Raw genomic sequence first — 21,853 nt, 5'->3', positions numbered from 1 at the left:
TGAGCTGCAGCCAGGGAACACATAATTAATGTGATTAGGAGCACACAGAGCTAGCATGCTCTGCTGACTGAAAAGCCCAGTAGCATAATTACTGTTTTCTGTACTAGCTCTATGTCTGAACAAATCTCAAAGCCTGGTTAGTTTTAGACTGCTGTGTAAACGTCAATAAAAATCCCAGAAGTGCCAGCTCATCAGCATTCTCAGGCACAGAAATGGTGAAAATATCACTGCATTTCCATGCCGTTAACATCAGGCAAAGAAGACTCCTTTCTTCAGTCTAACCTTAGAGTTAGCAATAAGGTAACGTCTCCCCCAAGTGAATGCTTATTATGAAAGCTAATTAATTGCTTTCCAGTAATGAGAAGCCTTTGGTGTTCAAAGAAAGCAAAATTCACTACGCAGGAATTAAACAGTGTTTATTCAAACAAAGCTCCCCCCCATTGAAAGACCAGGTTTGGATTAACATCGTTACAAATAAAACCTAACAAACTGAACATAGATACAGAACACACATAGGAAGGAAACGCGTGCTAAAATCAGCCAAAAACCTATAGTATTAATTGAAGTGAAAACTAAAGCAATGCTTTGTAGTTGCCTAGATTTCCCTGGGGGATGGAGAGTCAATGCTTATCTGCCTTCCTCAGAAGAGACAATTTTGATTAATATCAGACCCATCTGACTCAGTCTATTAAACCCTGAAGGAAGGATATTCTTCAGATATAAAAGATATGTCTTTGATTAATAATTCTACCATATTGCCATTCCAAGCATTAACTGCATGGCACCTGTGGAAAGAAAAAGCCTTTGAATTCTACAGAAAATAACTAACTCGTGCTAATAGACCTGCTCTCCTTCGGCCAGATCTGAAGGCTGCATGACACCCCCCCTCCCATCCTCTGCAGAACAAGTCCAAGTGCCAAGGTTGTCACTATTTTCTTGCAAAGACGACACAATGGTTATGTAATTCAGGTTTATGTATAGCAAGAAAGCAAAGTTACTTCAGATTTTCTGAATGCTTTGTCTAAAGATACTGACAATCTGTCTAGAGGATCCTCTATAGTGCTGTCACAGTTTAATAGACCACAGGAGTCTACAGCGTCATGGCCATCGGGTGCACTCTTAAGCTACCAGGGGCACATCTTCAGAGAAACACATTAAATCACTCAGCCCACTGCACTGGGCCACCACTCGTGGTGTAACTAATGCCAAATTGTCATACACAGAGCAAGGAAAAAGCCAATGTAACATCCTCTGAGTTTTTCCTGGAAGTCTGTAGCTTTGATCAAGCAGCACGAGCCTTTTCATCCTAGCTGAGCATTTCTCCTGATGCTCGCGATCAACCTCTTGCTGTATTCTCTGTAGTTTACAGGTTTGACGTCCAGTGCCGTAGCCTTAATACGAGATTCATCCTGTGAAAGAGAAAAAATGGCATGCAGAAAGAATACTCAGTGCCCGAGGCGTTTGGTTCTAACCTCTCTGCCCTGGTAACTCACTGTTCGTGGTACCAGGATTAGCTGGGAGAGCAGACAACTCCCAGAGCAGCTACACTGCTTTCATTTGGAACGAGTCACACTGGAGGAACCAGAGAGGAAACGGCTTTAAAGGCAGCGGATCCTCCTCTGATGCCCAGGATTGACAGTGGTTGCTGTAAGCCACTTGAAACTTCAGCCCACAAAGACGAGAGGTGGAAGCCATCTCCTATGGCAGCACTGTGGAGGATACTTACGTTGTACGTCTCCAGTTTTACTCTGATCTTGAACTCATACGTGTTGAAATTTGCATTTTGAAAGACTTCTTCAAACGCCTGCTCGTTCTGTGAGGAGGACAAAGAACAGGTACCAGCTGCACACACTCAAGCTTCTGCAGTGCCCTGACCCTTCACAACAGCTTACTTTTTGCTAGCAATCACAAAATATACAAACCAACTCATTCATGCACACAGACCCCCAAATTTTACACGCCAACACCACAGCTTAAAGCTTTTGAAATTATAGTTCAAGGTGAAAACAAACTTTTTAGAGATCTAAACAAAATAAGGCAGAATTGCAGCGAGCCTGCAGCCAAACAGAGCTAACTAATTCACTGTTAGTTGTTATCAGTCGTTCAATTTCTTATCCATTGAAGCTGTGCACATCCTTCATATCCTGACTGACCCATTTAAACAATGATCTATAAAAGAGTGGATGTTTTGAACATCTTTTATAGCCATCAGAAGGCCATGTCACATTTACAACATAAGCTACTTCTAATTGCCATATGAGCACTAAACATAATCATCATTTATTACAGACAATTTGTCAAAACAATAGAAAATCAGACAAGTTGAAGACTGGAAAGTTTGTCGTTGTAAAAACGTGCTTAAATCTTTGCTGATGTTCCACAAAAATGCTCCATCCACAGCATGATACATTGATACATTCATCTACCAAACACACTCAATCAGTGCATCCAGGAAAGGTGGAGCATCCCCCTTCACTCTCATTCTGAGCGTTAAAGCTGCTGGCTTGAATGTGAGCAGTGCTATTTTACACCACATTGTGATTCTTCTAAGGTTTAGAAAGTGCAACAAATGAAAGCAAACAGAAGTAGCAAGCTGCAGACTGCCAAATTTTGGCATATCCTTCCTGAATATTGAAAACCCATTCCTGAGACCATCACACAGATTAGAGGATAAGGAAGGTCACTTGATCAAGGATTTGGCTTCCATTTCCACTCCTGCCACAAGCTACACCAACCATTAGTGAGTGGAAAATGCTGCTAGCACACCAGTCACTGCCCCACTGTACTTTTCTGAGTAACAAGTGTGGTAGAAAAGGAGATGAAAGACTTGGCATGCCTATGCTTCACACAGTCCCTGGCTGTACGTGGACTCAATAGACACTGTAAGCAGCAGAAAGATTTCCACTGACTTCACAGGGCACTGGATGAGGTCTGCAGAGAAAAACCACTAAGACGAGCTTACTGAAAACGCATCGAGCACCAAATTTAAAGCTCGTAAAAGTGTCAAATCAAAAACAATTTCTCCCGGAACACAAAGCATTCCTGCTCAAGGGCTCGTTCCATATTATGCTCCATTTTCTATCCCCGGCCGTTTCCATTAGGCAGCTCTTCAAAAGACATTACATGTTTGTATCGTTGCATAGGATCTGCTGTCTCTCCTCCACTCTCTTTGGCATTAAAAGTGACTAAGAAGTTTTGTTTGAACTCTAGCACAGATTAAGCATGACTGAACTAAGACAATATTGACAAGATAATAATGTCTGAAAATGGAAATTCAGAAGTGCAGGCACACCTAATTAGAATGTCCTAGGAATACATCTTCCTACAGAACAGAGGTGTCCAGCCTGCAGGATGCTACAAAAACTTGTAGCATACAGACCACGAGCTTTACACCACTTACAATCCAGAGTAAAAGTGTGGGGTTATGGGGAAACTAGCCCTGCTTTACAGAAATGGCTCAGGACCACCAGGTTTACAGCCTCCTGGGATCCCAGAGCCAAGCAAAGGGCTGAGCAAGGACTGGAACAACTGTGGAGCCCTTATATCAGCCATACCATAGCCTCCGTGTGGGAGCACAGCAGCATTCATAGACAGTACAGTAACTTAATGCATTTTCCACAGTATGAAAACATATAAAACAAAGCCCCACAGATACTGTGTAGTAGTCAACTAAAAGCAAAAGGAGATTATTTTGGTGGGAAGAAAGGAAAACACAGGAGAGAAGCACAGAGACAGAGCAAAGAAAATACTGTCTGTTAGCATTTAATGGCTTACAGCCATGTTAAAAACCATTCTAATCTGCCAAAGAAAGATTACTTAAGCATCTCTGCAAATGACCTATTTTAAAAGTCATGGTTTTTGCACTGCCCTCAAAGTTTCTGGTAATATGTGATGAAAAAAGAGCCTTCAGAAATGGCCTGACACACAGGTCCAAAAAGCTTCCTGCCTACTTACAAAGATACATACAAAGTGTTCCGAAGCTTTTTGGTTTTGTAAACAATTTTTTGGAACACGAGGGATAGCACTGCTTGCATTCATGCCTAGAACAGTTTTGTGCAGATCTTTCCAATCTAGGTACAATAGAACAGTCTGTCCTTTCTGCTGCAGTCAGTGGGTTACAGCTGTCAGCCCTCTAAAGGCTACGGACAGGAAGACAGCTACCCCTCAAGGTCCAGGTGACAGGGACAAGCTGATCTTCAATCTAACAGCCAAAAGAGCTCAGAGGTAGACAGACTGACTGTGGGAGCAAACCACGGGGGAAACCAGGCAAATCTCTGCTCTCCAGGCAGATGGCCTGTGGAAAATAATCCTGAGAAGAGTAAACAAGTCCCTGCTAAGAACTTCAGAACAGGGAGAAGCGATGATTTGTGAACCTGTAAAAGATTCTGAAGTCCAACATCTGGAGAAAGTCTTTGGCCACCAGACCTCTGAGCTGGCCTATCAGCTCAGAGCATGAGCAACATCAGCTTCTTCTCAGATAAATCCCTTTTCTCGTCAGAAAATCCCTTCCTTTCACATGAGCATTTTGTATTTGTTTTAATGATGCTATTGATTTCTACTACAGCAACATGAACACAACCCAGTGCCCTTGCACAGGGTTATGAGTACAGCAGGTACGCACACAGGGATGAGAGCACGCTCTCTGCTGCATCAGCACTGGTTCTCCACAAGCAAACTGCATCTTGCCCAAGTTGTGCTTTAAGTCAACATCACAGGAATATTTCCTTACTGGGAGGATCACAGAATGCAGGAAATCTGAGATCTGCTCAACAGCAAGGTGTAAAACACAGACTCACTTCTCGGCATTTACTACAAATGTAATAAGTTAACTGGCTGACCTTTTCCTTCAGCTCTCCCAGGAAAGTAGCATTTTGCCCAAGAATGAATTCTGCTGACTCTTGGAAGCAAGTCACCCACTGGTAATCTAGAGAGTCTGCAATGGTCACCTAAAAAAAAAACAACAACAAACCAAAGTAATTCCATCCAGTCGTACCGTCTTCTTTGAGCACCAGCTACAAGTGGTATTTATTTCACAGCTCAAGAACCCTGTGCACTTTCCATCACTGAGGGTGGAAGACAATTAACTTGTTATTTTACTTTTTAAAAGAGCTCAACAGAACGTCAGAGTCGTTTAAAGCATATTAGTGTTGTCAGCACGTTGTATTGCAAGAAGAGGCCAACAAGATCGCTGTGAACAAACACTGTTGGATATTCAGTTCCTTTTCCTCTATCACTGATGAGCTGCAAGCATGAATAGGTAGCCCAGAACAGTAACAGCCAAGGGTGACACCAGCAAGATTGAGACCTGCATTTATTTAGAACGTGGGCATAAATACCTGTGATGCTACGCTATGAGACAACTATCACAATGTTCAAAAACAAGACAGCAATAAACAGATCAAGTACCAGCCTCACCCGTGAGGCTGCTTTGACAATTAGGAATGCAAAAATAGGAGACAAACTGTTTTTAAGGCCTTGATTTTAACCTCAGTATCCCCTTTACATTCTAGGAGAGCGACTCTGCTACATTAAGTAGTTCATGCATTCCTAGAAGTTATCTGCTAGAAATTATTCAAGCAGTTTGTGTTTTAGTGAGACTGCAGGGATAGTTCTCTCTGCATGCCCACCTGGCACAGCATTTCTAAGAAGCAGATACAACTCAAACGTACAGTGTAAAAACAGAAGAAGGTTCAATGCTTATGGGGTATATCACAATAATAATCCTCACTGCCTCCCGAAGCAGGCTCCATTAAAGCCTGAGACAGAACAATACCTACAAAAGAAAACGTACTAAATATAGGTAGCAGCTGTAAAAGTGCAATTACTGCTCTCCAGAAATGCCATTTTACTTCAGTTTATCTTCACTACTGAAGAGGCGTAGGCCATCTGTACTCTGCACTGCATAGTACACTTGGAAACCAGAATCAACTGAGCTAGCATCAACTTTTTGGCAAAGAGAAAAGCTTTTAATTGGAGCGCTAGGAAAACAAACTGCTTAGCAGCTCAATGAAACACCCCTCACCCAGGTACAGACACGAGTCGCTTCTAACCCACGGGCACCTCTGACAAACACAGCAGCCTAACGTTCTCTCCAAAGCCTTCAGCCTGCAGTGCCCAGTGGAGAGCAGGGAGAAGCCCTGCCTGCCCATACGGCTCACTTACCAGCAGCATCATGCGGTACTTGAAGTTGGGGAACTCGCGGTCGCACTTCTCGCAGCGATAAAGTCCATTCTGCTGGTCTATCACTTTCTTGTTGCAATCCTGAGAGGGACAGGCCTGGTACATGCAGTTCTCTTTGCGCAGATGTACTATTGTGCCCACACAGCTAAAATAATCCGCCTAGGAGAGTGAGTGTGCAACGTTAGCCTCAAAATACTCAGTGTTTTCCAATTCTGAATTAACTACAAAGCAAGGCGTCCACGCTTGGATATTTAGGATTAGGAAGCTTAACAGCTATGGATTATTGGGAAACTGTAAATCAACCCCTGTCACAATCATTTCCAGGCTTCCATGATGTTAAATAAAGCCCCCAGAGCAAGATTATTCTGTGTTTCCATTGCGGGGAACTCCGATTGCTAGGCTTCCTTCAGATAAAGCACATTTGCTTCTCCATTGTGTCTGTTCAAATCTCTACTTTTTCACAGGATTAAGATTCTGCACTTTCCTATGCTTCTTTTAGGAGTCAGGACAAAAAAAAAAAACTAGAAAGCCTACTGTGTAGCATTACAGATAAGCGTTTGATTAAACTATAGCCCACAGAACAAAATACCTACTCACCACACTAAAATCATCACCCTAATGGTTTAAGACCACAGCCAAGTCTTTCAACAGATGAACAGGGGTTAAGAACCACATGCAAGAAAGGCACCAGTAATTCAGCTATTTCCTGTGGAAGTTCTTTATCTAGACCAAAGTTTTTCTCTACCCTGAATGGCTTAGTACTAAAATCTTGAAAAGAGAAAAAAAAAAACAGTTATACATTTTTAAAAATAGGTTGGAACAAGTCAAGAAGCACTTTAAGCCTCAGAATGCTAGAAAACTAGACCTGGGTCTAGCTTTCCTATTGAGCAGGTCTGCCTTGAAAACCCTTCCTCCAAATGCACCTGTTTGCCCTACAACACTTTGTGCTACTCACATTAGCATCTTGGGCTGGTCTATTTGTCACTCTTTATCCAAGACTTGGAAATCTCTTGCACACATAGGATCACGTTGCAACATCAGCAGGGGTCTTGGCTCCAGAGCTTCGGTTTGTTTGGTTTTTGTTGTACACAGAGCAAGCACACACGGCCCAACAACTGGACTCTCCCAATAAGCAGAACACCAAGGTTTTCTTCCCCCTCACCTCGAACACACAAGGCTTGCAGTCAGCTGCCATGCCTTACCTTATCTCCTTGTCCCAACCTCTCTGATTTGGCTTCATACAAAGTTTTCCAGTTGGTATTCACCCCTGATGCCGACCCACCCCTCACATCAGAGATGGAGGCACATTCCAGAAGCTGTCCCTCGGAGTCAAACCTGGAACCACAAAGATGCATTGCTATTTTTGGATGGCAGTCCAGCTTATCATAAACTTACGTTTAGTTTCATGTACTTAATACACAAAGGATTTTTTTTCCTTAAAAAAAAAATCAATGATTGCAAAGGAAACAATTACAGTAATTTGTGCACACTGCAAACAAAAATAGCATTTCAGAATAAGTTAATACTCTGACTTAATTAGCATAGTATTTTATAAACCCACAAAAGGAGGGCAGCTTTGTTCTATATAACTGCAATTTGTTTGCCAGCTAGTGGTCAGACCACGCACTGCATGCTTCTTAAAGGCAGTCAGATAACAAGATTTAAGGGCATCGAGATATTTCCATAATTAAAATTAAATTACACGGTACCATTATCTTTGCAGCAGCTTCAAAAGGAAAAGCAAATAGCATTGAACAAATTATGCCTCCTGTGTTAAAATAAGAAAGCACTCCTTTTCTGAAAAAGGTTGTACTATCATCCCATTCAGCGTCTTTTGTGATTTGAGAAACGCCAATAGAACTCAAAACCAGAATGTAATTAAAATGTGACAGCAATAGCTAAGACCCACAATCAATTCCATCTTCAACAACCCTCTGAAGTATAGAAGCAGCTCGGCTCAATCTGAATAATGGAGAACGCCAACAAATATTTTATGCATGTTTAAAGGACTGAGGCAGAACGTGAGCCCAGGATTCACAAGAAGCAATGCTGTAGGGACTTCACCCCATTAGCACACACACCAAATCTCACTGTGTTAGGAGCTGTAGCAGATAATTTAGCAACTACCTACGCTAGAATGAAGCACTGAGAAGTCACTTGGTTTTCCTGATAAAAATAAAAGTGTTATTTCACTAATTGAAAATATCTGTTAAGGAATAGACACTAAGAAGTCAACATAGTTGCTGCAGTTCATATTAACGGAGGACACAACAGAACTCTGCCCTCTCTGTTAATCAGAAAATAGAGTTGGTCAAAAGCCTCATTTCATGCAGTCTTCCAAGACTTTCGGTCAGCATGAGCTACACTCCTATTTTATTTTCTGACACGGAATTACAAGTTTTCAAACTGAACAGTGCTTTAAAGGAAGAGAAGTTTCTACAAGCCTGGAACCCACACCCTATGCTCCCTTTCTTCAGTACTCTATAGGCTGCTCAAATGTAGATAAATAGAATAAAACAAATACTCCACAGCAGGAGAAATGAGTCGACACAAGCACACAGTCATACCATCCTCGGAGCTTGAAAGCCTCTGGGCTATCAGGGTTGACAACCACTGTACTCGATGACATGACAGACAGGCTTCTACCACCAAAATCAGAGACCCGGGCTCCTTTGATGGCTATCACAGGTTGTCTGGAACCATCAAACTTCTCAGCCTGTGTGGAAAAAACAAACAAACAAAAAACAAACAACAGAAAGCATTCATCAGCATGCTACAGTACAGCTGCAGTCGTAATTCACAGATCATGACAAAAAACCAAACCCACGTCAGACCATCTTAGTGTAGTTGGAAGGTATGATTTCAGACAGCAGCACTGGGAGTTTAGGAAAGGCAGCTAACAGTTTTATAATCCTAACACCCCATTTCTTGGGGAACCAATGAATCCTACCAGTGCAGCAGCTGTGCACCACCAGTTTAAAGAAAAGGGACTGATCATTTCCTGTAAGAGTTTTAAACAAGGATTTTAGAAAGGGAGATGGGCTATGGGAACAAAGGTTTCTCCAACCAGGAGTTATTTGATCACATTAGTCTCTATGGGACATCAAATAACTCACTTGGCTTGACTGAGCCAATCGTGTCTCTTCACCTACAGCTTAAGAAGCACAGGTATGCTGACCAAACACTTTCCTCAGCTTTCTATTTTCTGTTTTTAATCTCATAAAGCTGCTTTAATGCTGTTCAGTTGCTATCAGTTTGTTATCCAACTAAAGTCTGACACTAACAAAGAATCTCTCAGCACTAGAGAGGTTTTGAAAGGTATAGATTTCCTGGGCACCACACCACTTAACAAGCAAGGAAAGGATCATGTGCTTACGGACCACAAATGAGCTGGAGTTAGCCAAAGCACTTGCTGTATCCATGAGATACAAAAAGAACACACATCTTGACAGATAAGGCAGTGAGTTATTGGGGAGATATGGATTCTGACGCTAGGTGTGCCAGCTGCAAGCAATAAGTCACTTCCCCTTAATGCTTATGTTACCTTTACAACAAAGCAAACATTTAACTTTCTAAAATACAGATCCCTGATCTGAGACTTACACAAGATGTTCATAACTGGTAACTCCTCCAGTAACAAGCTGGTTCAACCCCATAAAATTATGATACTGAACCTCAGTTTACTTTGTTTATATCAGCAGATGGTTGACAATGTTCAGCCACCTCCAGTCTCAGAGCACTTGATCATTTAGCCACGAGGCACCACTGCCAGGCTGGCAGGATGACTCCCATTTTATAGACCAGAACATAAAACCCTAAGTATCTACACCTTGTTAAACAAAGCAATTTGTTACCAAGATAAAGGAGCAGTTCACAGTAACTACACAAACTTTCCATTCCCAAAACTCTGACATTTTAAACTCTTAGTCTGAAATACAGCCTTTCAAACCCCTAGTTAAGCAGCAATGTATTCAGGGTAACAAGTACCCTACCCTAAGAATAAAACTCACAAACAAGATATCTGTAGCCATCGGGCTTCTCCATGATCAAACCCCATCTTGTATCCTTTTCTAAACCAGAAACCTGTTATCTACAGTCTTTGTGCCTGAGACATCATGTCTGCAGTTGTTCAGAACACATTAGTCAGATCATGTCAGCAGTCTGTCAGAAAAAGGTTACGAACATCACACCTGAATGAAACCAGACAGTCTTTCACCTTCTTTCTACCCCAGATCCTCCAACACCCAGGACTCTGTCTCAGCACTGTGCCCATCTTAGATGACAACGGCGTGTATTTCTTTACCCTACACAAAGAAACCTTTGCTCAAGAACAGGTAAGAGAGCACATACCTCATTTCCCCATAGCGTAGCTGTCACCAGTTTCCCTGATGTATCCATCAGATGCACATTCCTCTTCGATACCTCCCTATTGCTAGCTTTCACTACAATTTTAGTGACATCTTCATAGCTCTTACAAATTCCAATTACATCTGAAAAAGAGTTACAATTTAGTTAGAGTTGCTCAAGGGTCACAGTTGGGGAATACAACACCACAAGAGAAGAATTCATTCCTAGTGTCAGATTTTTACCTTGTAATATCCCAGCTCCCTATTCAAATCAAATCTGATATGGAAATTAAGTGTATTATGGCAGGAGTGCTCCACTACAGAATTCTTCAGTGCTTTAATTTTGTTGACGAATTCATTAAGATATTCATGAATGCAAGCCTCACCACATTAAAGAGATCAAGGCATCACAATCTATTTCTCCATCAGATTCTGCCAAAGGACTTCAGCCCGGGTTCCTGCTGTGCTTAAACACACCCTTGCTGGTTAAGCAGAAGGCTCTTGGGCACGTGGCCTCAAAATGACTAACACAAAGAAGGAACTGGCTGCTGCCCTTGCTGCAGCCCCCAAGACCAGAAGCTGCAACTTGAACAAGTTTTGGAGGCTGAACTAAATGACCTGCAGAGGTCCCTTCCAATCCAAACCACGCTGCGATTCCTGTGAAGTCGGCACGTTTTGGCAGCAAGAGCTAAAGCAGAGTCCTTTGCACTCCCCAATAAAAACCTATTTTGAACATCATAGGTCTACCTTTAAAATTCCTAGCTGAATGCCTCTGAATCACATGCATCTTGTGCCTGTGAAACCTGAGCTCCCTCGCCCCCACCCAAGCCTCTGATTTTTCCGGAGTACTCTGCCCAACGAATTACAGAAAAACAAACCTCCAATACTTCACAAAGCAAGCCAAAACAGTCATGCAACTTGGACTCGGATGCAATGCAGTATGCCAAAATCACTACGAGATAATTAGATAGTGAAAGCAAGCAAGACCATGGAAGGTATGAAACGCACACGTGCTGAGCAAGGACACTTTTCTTTCAACCCTTTTCTGTGGAAAACAATGATTGTAAGACAATAAACAAGTAGCATTTACTGTCTTTTGCTTGAAAAGCAATTTTGCAGAGAAATCAGTATATATTGTTAGCAGAAGAGGATAAAGACACCTTAACCATCAAATTGCCTAAGGCATTTTTAACAGCAACCACCACAAGCTAAATCCACCCAAAAGTTCATCTCCTATTGCCCACTGCCTCCCCAGTATTCACAATACTAAAATAAAGTTCCAAAGTCTTATAGCATGTCATTTCACTGCTCAGACTGACCGACAATCGAGTCTTTGGGTGTGTTCTCCAAGTCAGAGATGGATACAAAATCAAACTGAACAGATGGAAGATGCTGGGCATCATCACAGGGCACAACTGAAGTCTCATTAGTGAATGTAATCTCATAATCATTCTTAACAGCTGTATATTGCTTGTTAGCAGTCTTCAAATTGCCTTTGGTAAAATAATATACCTAGAGGAGAAAGCAATGAAACAGAGGATATTATCAGAAGTCAGACAGAGAAAATAGATTGTGTTCACCTTTAAAAATCCTTGCTATGCTGAAGTGCCTCTTTTCTAGCTCATGTCAGACCATGAAAGCACAACACTACCGTACCTTGTTCAGTTCAATGAGAGGAAAGAACTTGTCTGCTTGATCATTGAAAGCTGTAGCTCTAATCTCACCCTGCAGGAAGACAAGAGAGGCGGTCAGAACTGAAATTCAGCATAAGTAAATAAATTACATTAAGAAATCCCTAACAGTGTTTAGTGGCATCAGTTCTACAGACAGCACGGGCTGCCAGGCTAGCCTGAACACCTGAGAAACAGACAACACTCTCCTTACATTTACAGTTATAGCTAGAATGACATATTCCACACCTGACCACCAATTCTCAGATTCAGGTCTCATTAGCATCCCTAGAGCTCTGGAATTACCATCACACAGACAGCACTGAACTCTTGAAGCTAGCATTAGTTGACATTACAGGAAAGGAAAGTTTGAACAGATCACCTAGCTCCACAAGTTAGCACGCAGTATCTTGAGCTAAGTCCTGCTCATAAACAATGCCAAGTCCTTAAGTATTTATTAATAACAACTATAAATTCCCTAATTTTTTTGTTTTTACATTTGTCTACTAAGAGCACACAGAGAAAACAAATGGCTGATGACAACATGTTACATTATTAACCTCACATTTTATACTAAATATAATCTTGCAGAATCTTGTTTGTTTTCACGACAGAAGGCGGTAATTTGATAAGAGGTTTGACAAACTACCAGTTTAGTTGGATTAACCAGATACCATTCCCCAAACAAACCACAGATGAAATTTCCGAGTGTTACAATAATTTATAGCCTGATTTCCTCATGAAAACGAAAGCTTATAACTTGGAGGCGACGCTCCTTTCACTCCTTGTTTTGTACCGTGTATCTAAGTAAGGGTGAGAGCTCATTCTCAATCTAAAGGAAATGATGACAAGCAAAGCATTAGGTTGTCTGTTTCCCTAAACAACCATATTTTGAAGCTGCAAAAATTGAGTCACATACTACAGACTTTGATGAAAAAATAATCAGCAACACCATACATTTAAGACTTCACGCTGGATAAGGACTGGATCACTGATGTTCGAGTTAATGAATATAGAATATGAACTTCAGTCATAATCATAAAAAAAACCACATTTTCTGTAACACACTTTATTTCTCCTATTCTGTCTTTATGAAGGGTTCATCAGCTTCTGGCATCCATTATCTTTTTCTCAATATAGAACACTTACGCTCTCATCAACCAGCTCTATAGAGAAGAGCTTCCCTTCACCACGGGAGTTGCTCCATGTGCGGATCTGCCCTTTTTGGGTAACACGAGCACAAATGGTCCACCTGAAATTGTGCAAGAAATAAGAGCTGTTCCATATCTTCTTTTATTTATATATGTTTTGGTTGTGGTGGTTTGTTTTTTTTTTTTATTTTTAGGAGAGATTGAATTCACCAACCTTTGGAACTGGAATGACACTATTTAAAAAGCCACAATTTTTCCACTGCGCCTCAGCAATTCTACCTGCCTTTCTGCTGCTATTTTAATGTCCTCGACCATTAAAGGCAGAAAGTTATATAGAAAGCAACAACAAAGCCAATCATAAAACATCCAGTAGGACACAGCAGCAAACTATCTTTCTGCAGAGCAGCACACCTCAAATCTTTCACTCTTCTAGGGCAGATTTCTCATACAACAGCTTGTCTGTTCTGAAAATCCATGCTAGAACTCAAGAGCCCAATTATACGATTTGCATTTAAACTTAGGTAATCAAATCACTCTGCATAATTTAAAAACTGTCATTCACAAAATAATTACCTCCTCAAGCTTTTTCAACAAAACAGTAGCCACACTGAACAGCTTACTGAGACGTTCTGTCATTACCTTACCAAAAAGATGATCAGGAAAAAAGGTGAGTCAAACTGCTTCTCAACTGAAATATTAAAAAGCTACCAAGCTCAGCAGGGTAACTTCACCAAGTTTTGAGATTCTCAAAGTGCTGATGAAACAAAACCTGCACGGCTATTTCTGTAGGTTTTATGCTTTTGTTGCCCTGTACCTCTCCCCTATGTCAACAGATAAAGACTGAACTTAATAAAGAATGATTCAAGAGATTTCATACATCTCTGTAAATATGATAAAGCCAGAAATACCTGGCAAACCATCATAACTCACTTAGATTGGTATGGATTCAAGCTGGCAATGGGCACCACTTTGGACTGAGTTCCCCCTGGTGTCTTCACTGAGCTGGGAGCATTGGCTTTACTAAACTGGTTTGAGGGCGCGTGGTACTTTGGAGCAGCAGAACCTTCCAAAAAGAGAAAATAAAACAAACACAACAAAGCACACAGCATTTCAGCCATGCAGACAAAAAATGTAGGTGAAGATCAACACATTCAACATGCTATAATATAAAAGTTTGTTGAATCACTCCTACTCTTGGTCACACCAGTTTTTTAGCCTGCAAGCGAGACTCACTCAGACCCTAAGAGCACATACAGTGAAGATGGAGATGTGGTCAGTCAGTCTGGTGGCAAACAACCACCTGGCAGTACATATGGCACATTTTGGATCTACACTTGGACAAACAAGTAGGAATGGCACCCAACAATCAAAGCACCTCCTGATGTCAGGCAATACTACTACTTGTAAACAGAACCTCGTTAGCCTATAAACATAGGACTTTTTTCCTTCCTGTCCTTAAAGCTGACAATAACTTGTTTTCTGCTAGAATAGCAAGTGTCCAAATTTTGCAATTTCAAAATACCAAAATCATTCCTAAACACCAGGGTGAAAGCAGCACCAAGGGTTGGACTTGGATAACCTCAGCGCTTTAAAAATAAGCCTACAGGTCACTCGCCTTTTTCAGCACCTTGCTATTTAAAATCTTGATCAGAACATGTCCTGCACCACATAAGCTGTTTGGCCTCAATAGCTCAGCACTGACAACACAACTTTCAGCCAGTTACAAATTGTAGCTGATTTGGGTGCCCACAGAGCACCTTTTCAAGAATGCAGAATTGCATCAGAGTAGATGTTCAGTTCATGCTGCTTTGGCAGAGCTGTTTCCTATTTGTTTTACCTGGGGAAGAGGGGGAGGAGGGGAAAATGAAGCTTAAAAATAAAGAAATCTGCTTCAAATGACAGTAGCCTCTTGGGACAACTCATCTCTTCAAGCTACAGGTTCATCTGATGTGGTTTCTTCTGCAACATTATCATGGAAAGGGCCTTTTTCTTTCTTTTTTTTATATTTTAAATTTTAATTTTTGCTGTGCACATCTAGAAAGCAGAAATCCCACCCAGGATTATTCTTACCTGCTACTGACAAATTGCCATTCTGTTGCTGTGGTTTGTTGGGTGCTGTGTTGGCTGTTGGAGCTGAAGAACGTTGCTGTCCCTGCCCTGGTAATCAAATTGAAAGAGACCATTTAGGACAGCAGGGAGCAGAGTAATTAAAAACCACCCTTCAGCATTTTCAGGAAATTAGGTTTGCATGAAAACAAGATTTTAAACACAGAACACACGCTAAAACTCAGGTGTCACAGGGCACAGCAGCAGTAAGCTATCTGCTCAACAATATCAACATGGAGGAATTTCAGTCAGATCTCTTTCCTCAAGCAACTGCTTTCTACTTAAGAAGAATTCAGCGTTGACAGTTATTTAAAAGGACAGCACTGAAGTAACCCTGACAACTTCTCACTTCTTATAGGCTTCCATTGCTCTGACAGGTAGTTTCTGCTACTATCTAACAGACAGCATTTAAAAAAAAAAAAAAAAACATAGGGAGAACTCCTTAAAATTCAGAGAGGCCAAAAAACCACTGGGTAAAGTCAAACCTGTAGTTATAGAAAACACTTGCTACATTTTATTTCCAAAACATGAAGAAGTGATGGGAGGTGATGGAGGTTCTTGGGATACAATGGCCCACTGCATAAGGAGCATGTCACACTGAATACATCTTATGTATTTTTTTTAGGCTACAGGGCTTTTACTTGAATTGTGTCTCTAATAAACTACAAGAGAAAGTACAGAGTGACATATGTAGGAAAACATGACACTACAGAAATAACCCATAGGTCAAAAACTGGAGAAAATTAACATGAACAATCATTTTCCCAACGTATTTTGCCTCTAAGTCAGTCAACACCCAACACCGTTGTCTCTTTGGGCACAGCTAACACTTCAGCCACCAGTTTGCAGGACATCCTTGGCCAAGGTAGGCAAAGTCTCTTTATCAGGGAGTGTGGAAAGTGGATGGAAAGTGGAAAAGTGAGATTGAACCCATAAGCACTGCAAGGAACAAAGCAGAGAATCCCAGAACAGAATGGCAAGAAAGGATAGCACAGAAGGACACTACTACCCTGGTAAAGCACAGCCTGATGCTGCTAACTCTGCACAGGTAGCCCTCTGGTTACTTTTAACCCAGACCGAGGTAACAGCACAAAACCACCCTGCTCCTCTCATCCCAGCAGAGACAGAAGTCTCCCTAGCAACAGCGTGACGTCAAACAGCAACGTGCACTTACTGCAGAATCCACTAGATGGAGGAACCAGAGTTCCCCCTCCTTCAGCTGCCTCACTCAGAGGACTGAGTCAGTGCTCAACCCCAAATTCCTTGCAAGTAAGAGAAGAGGAAAAGGACAACACTTCAGAGAAAATATGCTTGGCCAGGGAAAGAAGTGACAAGAACAGAAGTGTGCAAACAAAGGAAAGCCAACGCTTGAAATACCTCATCATGTTCCTGCTATATATGTTGGCTTCACAGAACCCAAGACTTTGGCTACACAGCCCAGTCTAAGGTGGTAGCTGTAGTCCAAACAATCTGCCACTGAGAGGCCCTGCTACATCCCTGTCCCAGGGCTGAGCTGCAGCACAAATGGAGGAAGGAGGAGGAGATGCACTTTGAAAGAACACACACCAAAAAGCAATAGTGGAAAGAGCAGGAAGAAAAGCAAATGTATAAGTATACAAGCATTTCAGCACTGAAAGATTAATGACAGAAATTAAATATAAGTAGCAAGTAATTGTTACAGTAAGAATGAAGCCCAACATCAGAGCAATTTCAATGAGATTAATGACAGTAATAACATTACCATGTAGCTTTGTACAAAGAACTAAACTGCTCCATCTTAATTTTCAATACTATAATGAAAAGCTGCCTGAGAAGTTTTTATGGTATGTATCAAGAAGATTGCATCTCCAGCTTCCTTGTTAGGCAGATTAACCACCTACTGCTCAACTGCAAAGTGGCCAAAAGCAATCTCCTCACTGCCTGGGTCCTTCTGGGGTAGGAAGGAATATCATTTAATCCCAGGTTGGCAACTTGAGATCAGTATTTAAAGTAAGACTTGTTTTCTGTAACTGAAATATTGTTTAATGTTAAAAACAAACAAACAAACAAACAAGCCCTAACACCATCACTGTGTGTATGTTGTGTTGGTGTTAAAACAAAGCATACCCTGCAGCAAATCTGGCATCTCTTCACCATCTATATTTGAGGCCTTCATTGCTGAGTACTCCTGTGTGTCAAAGCGAAGAACAGAACTTTCACCAAAATAACTTGAATTTTACCAGAATTTATACTCTTAAAGATGTATTTTTGGCTCAGTTCTGTAAGACAGAAGATTTCTCTGTTGTTTCTAAGCAACAATATGACAAGAACACCACAGTTCACAAGAAACGTGCTCCTGTATCATACAGGCAAGTGATAGGAGGAAGACAATACAGTCTGCTCAAGAGGTGTTCCAAACATCTTGGTCTCTACAGCAACTGTGAGATTAAGCCATAAAATCCGAGATGTCAACACATTTTTTAAACAGCAATTAGCTAAGTAACTACCAGAGGAACAAAGGATTCTTTAGGCTCATTTAACAAATGCATCTCTAATTCCCCAGGAAAAAGAAAAGTTGATGAAGAAAGATGTCTTGGCAACAAAGTCTTATTTCTACTTCAGTTAGCAAAGCAGATCTTAAACCAGAATTGCAGTACGTACCACCATTTGTGCAAAATATCTTACAGAAATTGCTGTCACTACTCTGTGGTTCCTTAACAGTAAAAACAAATTGATTCATTTCCACCAGAAAGACAAACAGAAAAATTCCCTGAAAAAAAAAAAAAGCTATTTGCTGTAGAGTTTCAGCCATTATCCCTACGTGCAACAGAGAAACTCAAATGTTTTCTTTAAGCATTTATTATCCTCTCTCTTGTCAGGAAAGAAAACTCCAAGAAGGGGGCACACATCTGAATGTCTCAGGGGAAAAAAAATACATTATTTTGGAAAGAAAAAAAAAAAAAGAAAAAAAGACATTTGCCCAAGAATTCATTCAGCACGTGAAAATGAAGAACGCGGTTATTGACACAACGTAAAACTAATAATTCACAGACCAAGGGCCATCCAGCACAGCATCATTTTTCAGATGGCAGGGAAGGAACAGGTACTCAGGACAGCCTGCAGGCTGGCCATGTTTTCATAACCGTAAGTCACCTCCCTGCTTTGGGCAATTTCAGTTTCAGTGCTTCCATTCATGCAGAGGATGCATTGTTATGTTTAACAGCCTTTAATGGATTATTATTTCATTATTTTTTTTGCATGCAATTGCTTTTTGAAGCTGTGCCAGTTTCTGGCACCTACCTCATGTAGCAACGTGTTCTGTGATTTAGCTACGTGCTGCCTGGGAGGTGCAGTACAGCCTTTGTTTTAGAACTGTTAGTTGATAATACGAGAACTAAAGAGTATCAAATGGATGTAGAAAAGAAAGAGATTCATCATTCTTTACTCATCCCCTCTGTGCCATCTTACAGTTTTATAGATCATTATTACGTCTTCTTCCAGACGTTTTCTTCCCAGATAGAAGAAATCCTACCTTCCTTGGTTACTCACTATAAAGAGATACAGAACAGCTTTCACATGCTCACTGCATCCCTACATAAAGCCCACTAACACATAATACAAACCTGTCAGTGCTAACACAAAGCACAGACACTTCTCAATACTCCTTAGAGATGGAAGCTTCAGCCAAGATGCAGAGCTTACAAAAATATGAACAAACCATACTTTGTGTCACACAGACAGCAAGGATTTTCAAGATGGGAACATTTCTGTTCCAAGCATACGGGAGTCGCACATGCTTGACTGCTTCTTTTTAAATGAGAAGAAAGGAACAGATAGCTGAAAGAGTGTGATAAGAGGCAGCCTGCTCACAAGAGGTTTTTGTTTATAGAGGAAACTCACCTTCGTTGTAAGGCACTGGGTTGCCAACAGTCCCACCAACCATATCAGCAGTTTTCAGGACATCTAAATCCATCAGTATAACCACTCTCCTACAAACACAAAATAGACAGTAATAAAGACTCACGCCCTCTGTAAGTCTATCAGGCTCTGAGTATCCTCCTTGAGCAGATATGAGAACCATCCACTAGGGGCTGATTCTTTGTACAAGGGAATATGGAAAACAAAAGCTCTCCACTATCAATTTAACCTGCTCATGTAGTACAAGACTTGAAAAAGTATCACATATCACCAAGGACACTGACAGCAGGCTGAATGGGCACACACAAATGCCTTGAAACAACAGCGTTTTAAAAGCATTAAAACCATGCCAAATTTCTTAAGAGAATCCACTCTGCCTCAAAAGTTGTTGCATTTCCTACACAAAAACATGGAATAAAAAAAAAAAAAACAAATGCAGAAGTTCAGATCGTGTTCTCCCACACATACATCATTTTCAGACAATCACTTCTCTCAGATCACTTCTCGTTTTACAGTACCTACCTCAGTTCTCTCAAAGTTTCACAAAAGATCAAAGATTTCACACCACGTAACCTTCACTGCTTCTTTTCCACAGCAGGTAGTTTTAAGTGAATTGAAACGAAGCAGTACAATTTGGAGTATTCCACCTGGAAGCCTTCAATTACTGAGTTACTTTCTGCAAGTGCTTATGCTGTGTGCTTTCCTTCCTGCACTTATTATTTTCAGAAATGCCTAATCAAAAAGATTTGGCCTTCACTTCGTCCCACAGGACAGAGCATCCATTAGCACAGCTGCCTTTGTGTAGATCCACGCTTAAAGAAATGCACGTACCTTCCATCTTTCAAGCTGTTGACAATGAATCTGTTAACCTGGCAAATACAGTGCGCTGATAAACGTTCCTCTTCCACAAGGGGGTTCAGCTGTGTCGCCAGCATGAATGCTACAGGGACAGAAGAACATTAAATACATTAACACATGCTATTAAAGGGGCTGCCCAGTCCCAGTCCACAAGCATTACATTAGATCTACGACTGGCTCAGTTAAATAGCATATAGAAAACAGAGTAACAGCTAATAAGTTGCAACCCTGAACATAAATTATGTTGTATTCATTCCCCAAAATTCTAAGAGTGCAATGACTGATCTCATCAATGTTTATATATATTGAAAGAGTGCGAGCTAAAAGGATGGGACCAGGCTCTGTGTAGTGGTGTGAAGCAACAGGCAAAAACTGGAAAGGAGCACAGGAAGCTCCATACAAACCCACAAAAGAACTTCTTTACTGAAGGTGCCAGAGCAATGGAACAGGCTGCCCAGGGAGGTGGTGCAGTCTCCTCATCTGGAGATATTCAAGACCCACCTGGACATTTTCCTGTTCAACCTACTGTCAGGAAACTGCTTTAGGAGGTGGGCTGGACTTGAAGATCTCCAGAAATCCGTTCCAATTCCTGTGATTCATAGAATGGTTTGGATGGGACTTTTAAGATCATCTAGTTCCAACCTCTGTGCTATAGACAGAGACACGTCCCACTAGATCAGCTTGCTCAAAGCCCTGTCCATCCTGGTCTCCAAGGAGGGAGCATCAACAACCTCTCTGGGCAACCAGTGCCTCACCACCTTCGCAGTAAAGAATTTCTTTCTAATATCTAAACTAAACAATATGATTTCACGATCACATACTAACGTCAGAAGAAGACCGAGATAAATTACATTAAAAATCAGTGTTACAAAACCACATCTAGAATTGCCTGAGCGTTACAATGCAGCTGCATACTTCAGGCAGAGCCTGTGCTCCCCATACACCCTACTTTCTTCAGTAATGGGTTGATTGTTATGGAAACTGACATTACACTAAAGCTGTAGCATGGTTGGCACCGCCACACTTACAAACACCTCATACTCACAGGAGAGCGTGTTCACCCCATCGCTCATCAGCACTCGGTACCGAGGAGGCCCATTTCCTGTGGCGATAGCCCGTGTGTTCTGTGGGAAAACACCAGCTCTGAATTTCTTAATTCCTCAAGCCCTTCAAAACCACACATTGATGCCTTTAACAACCCCAGTACTCACAATAACTTGCAGCACGGGCTTGCAGACGTTCTCTCCCTGCATTATGGCCTAGAAAAGAGAGGAAGAGCATGAGAACGGTGCCACGCTGCGCTCTGAGACCGAACGCTGAGGGGAAACGGCCCACGGGGCAGCGCCGGGCCTCTCCCCGCACCCCCCCCCCGGCCCTCCTCCACAAGCCAAGACATGACGCAGTCCTCACGTTCCCCCCTGAACCTTCACACGCCGGACCCATCCCGGCTCCCTCCGCCTCAGGGTCCCTCACCGCGATGGCGCCTTCACTCAGCCGCCCGCTCATGGCTGCGCTCCGCTCTGCCCTCCACACTCCCCCGCTGCTGCCGCCAAATCCTCCCGCCGCCCCGAGCCGCGCTCCTCCTTCCGGCGCCTCTCCGACGTCACGCCACGCGCGCGCCCAGAGTCGCGCTCCTATTGGCTGC

At 41.8% G+C, this 21,853-nt stretch overlaps 1 protein-coding gene across 1 annotated transcript; it reads right to left on the bottom strand.

The window, feature by feature from the left end:
* Positions 1–395: 395 nt before the first annotated feature.
* RPA1 (replication protein A1) lies at positions 396–21,769 on the bottom strand. Its single transcript, XM_042879734.1, has 17 exons — positions 21,682–21,769; positions 21,420–21,467; positions 21,254–21,332; positions 20,182–20,290; positions 19,333–19,421; positions 15,418–15,504; positions 14,278–14,410; positions 13,346–13,448; positions 12,183–12,251; positions 11,846–12,038; positions 10,531–10,670; positions 8,748–8,896; positions 7,383–7,515; positions 6,163–6,339; positions 4,839–4,946; positions 1,727–1,813; positions 396–1,409 (listed from the first exon to the last, which is right to left on the bottom strand). Exons 1-17 carry the CDS (start codon positions 21,712–21,714, stop codon positions 1,302–1,304), a joined length of 1,845 nt encoding a protein of 614 aa, XP_042735668.1. The 5' UTR covers positions 21,715–21,769; the 3' UTR covers positions 396–1,301.
* Positions 21,770–21,853: the final 84 nt, after the last annotated feature.

Source organism: Lagopus leucura, unplaced genomic scaffold (genome assembly GCF_019238085.1).
Source record: "Lagopus leucura isolate 7727_CA_CO unplaced genomic scaffold, USGS_WTPT01 Super-Scaffold_100024, whole genome shotgun sequence".
Taxonomy (NCBI): domain Eukaryota; kingdom Metazoa; phylum Chordata; class Aves; order Galliformes; family Phasianidae; genus Lagopus; species Lagopus leucura.
Note: the sequence above shows the minus strand (reverse complement) of the source record. Positions and strands in the feature narration are given on the sequence as shown.

Bases quoted from the DNA above. Each gene is read 5' to 3' on its own strand.
- RPA1 (XM_042879734.1), bottom strand. From the start codon at position 21,714: ATGAGCGGGCGGCTGAGTGAAGGCGCCATCGCG. The intron at 14,411-15,417 runs GTAAGAATAATC...TCTTTTTGGAAG, and splicing joins TGGCAATTTGTCAGTAGCAG to GTTCTGCTGCTCCAAAGTAC. The intron at 1,814-4,838 runs GTCAGCCAGTTA...TCCTCCTCACAG, and splicing joins TGGGAGAGCTGAAGGAAAAG to AACGAGCAGGCGTTTGAAGA.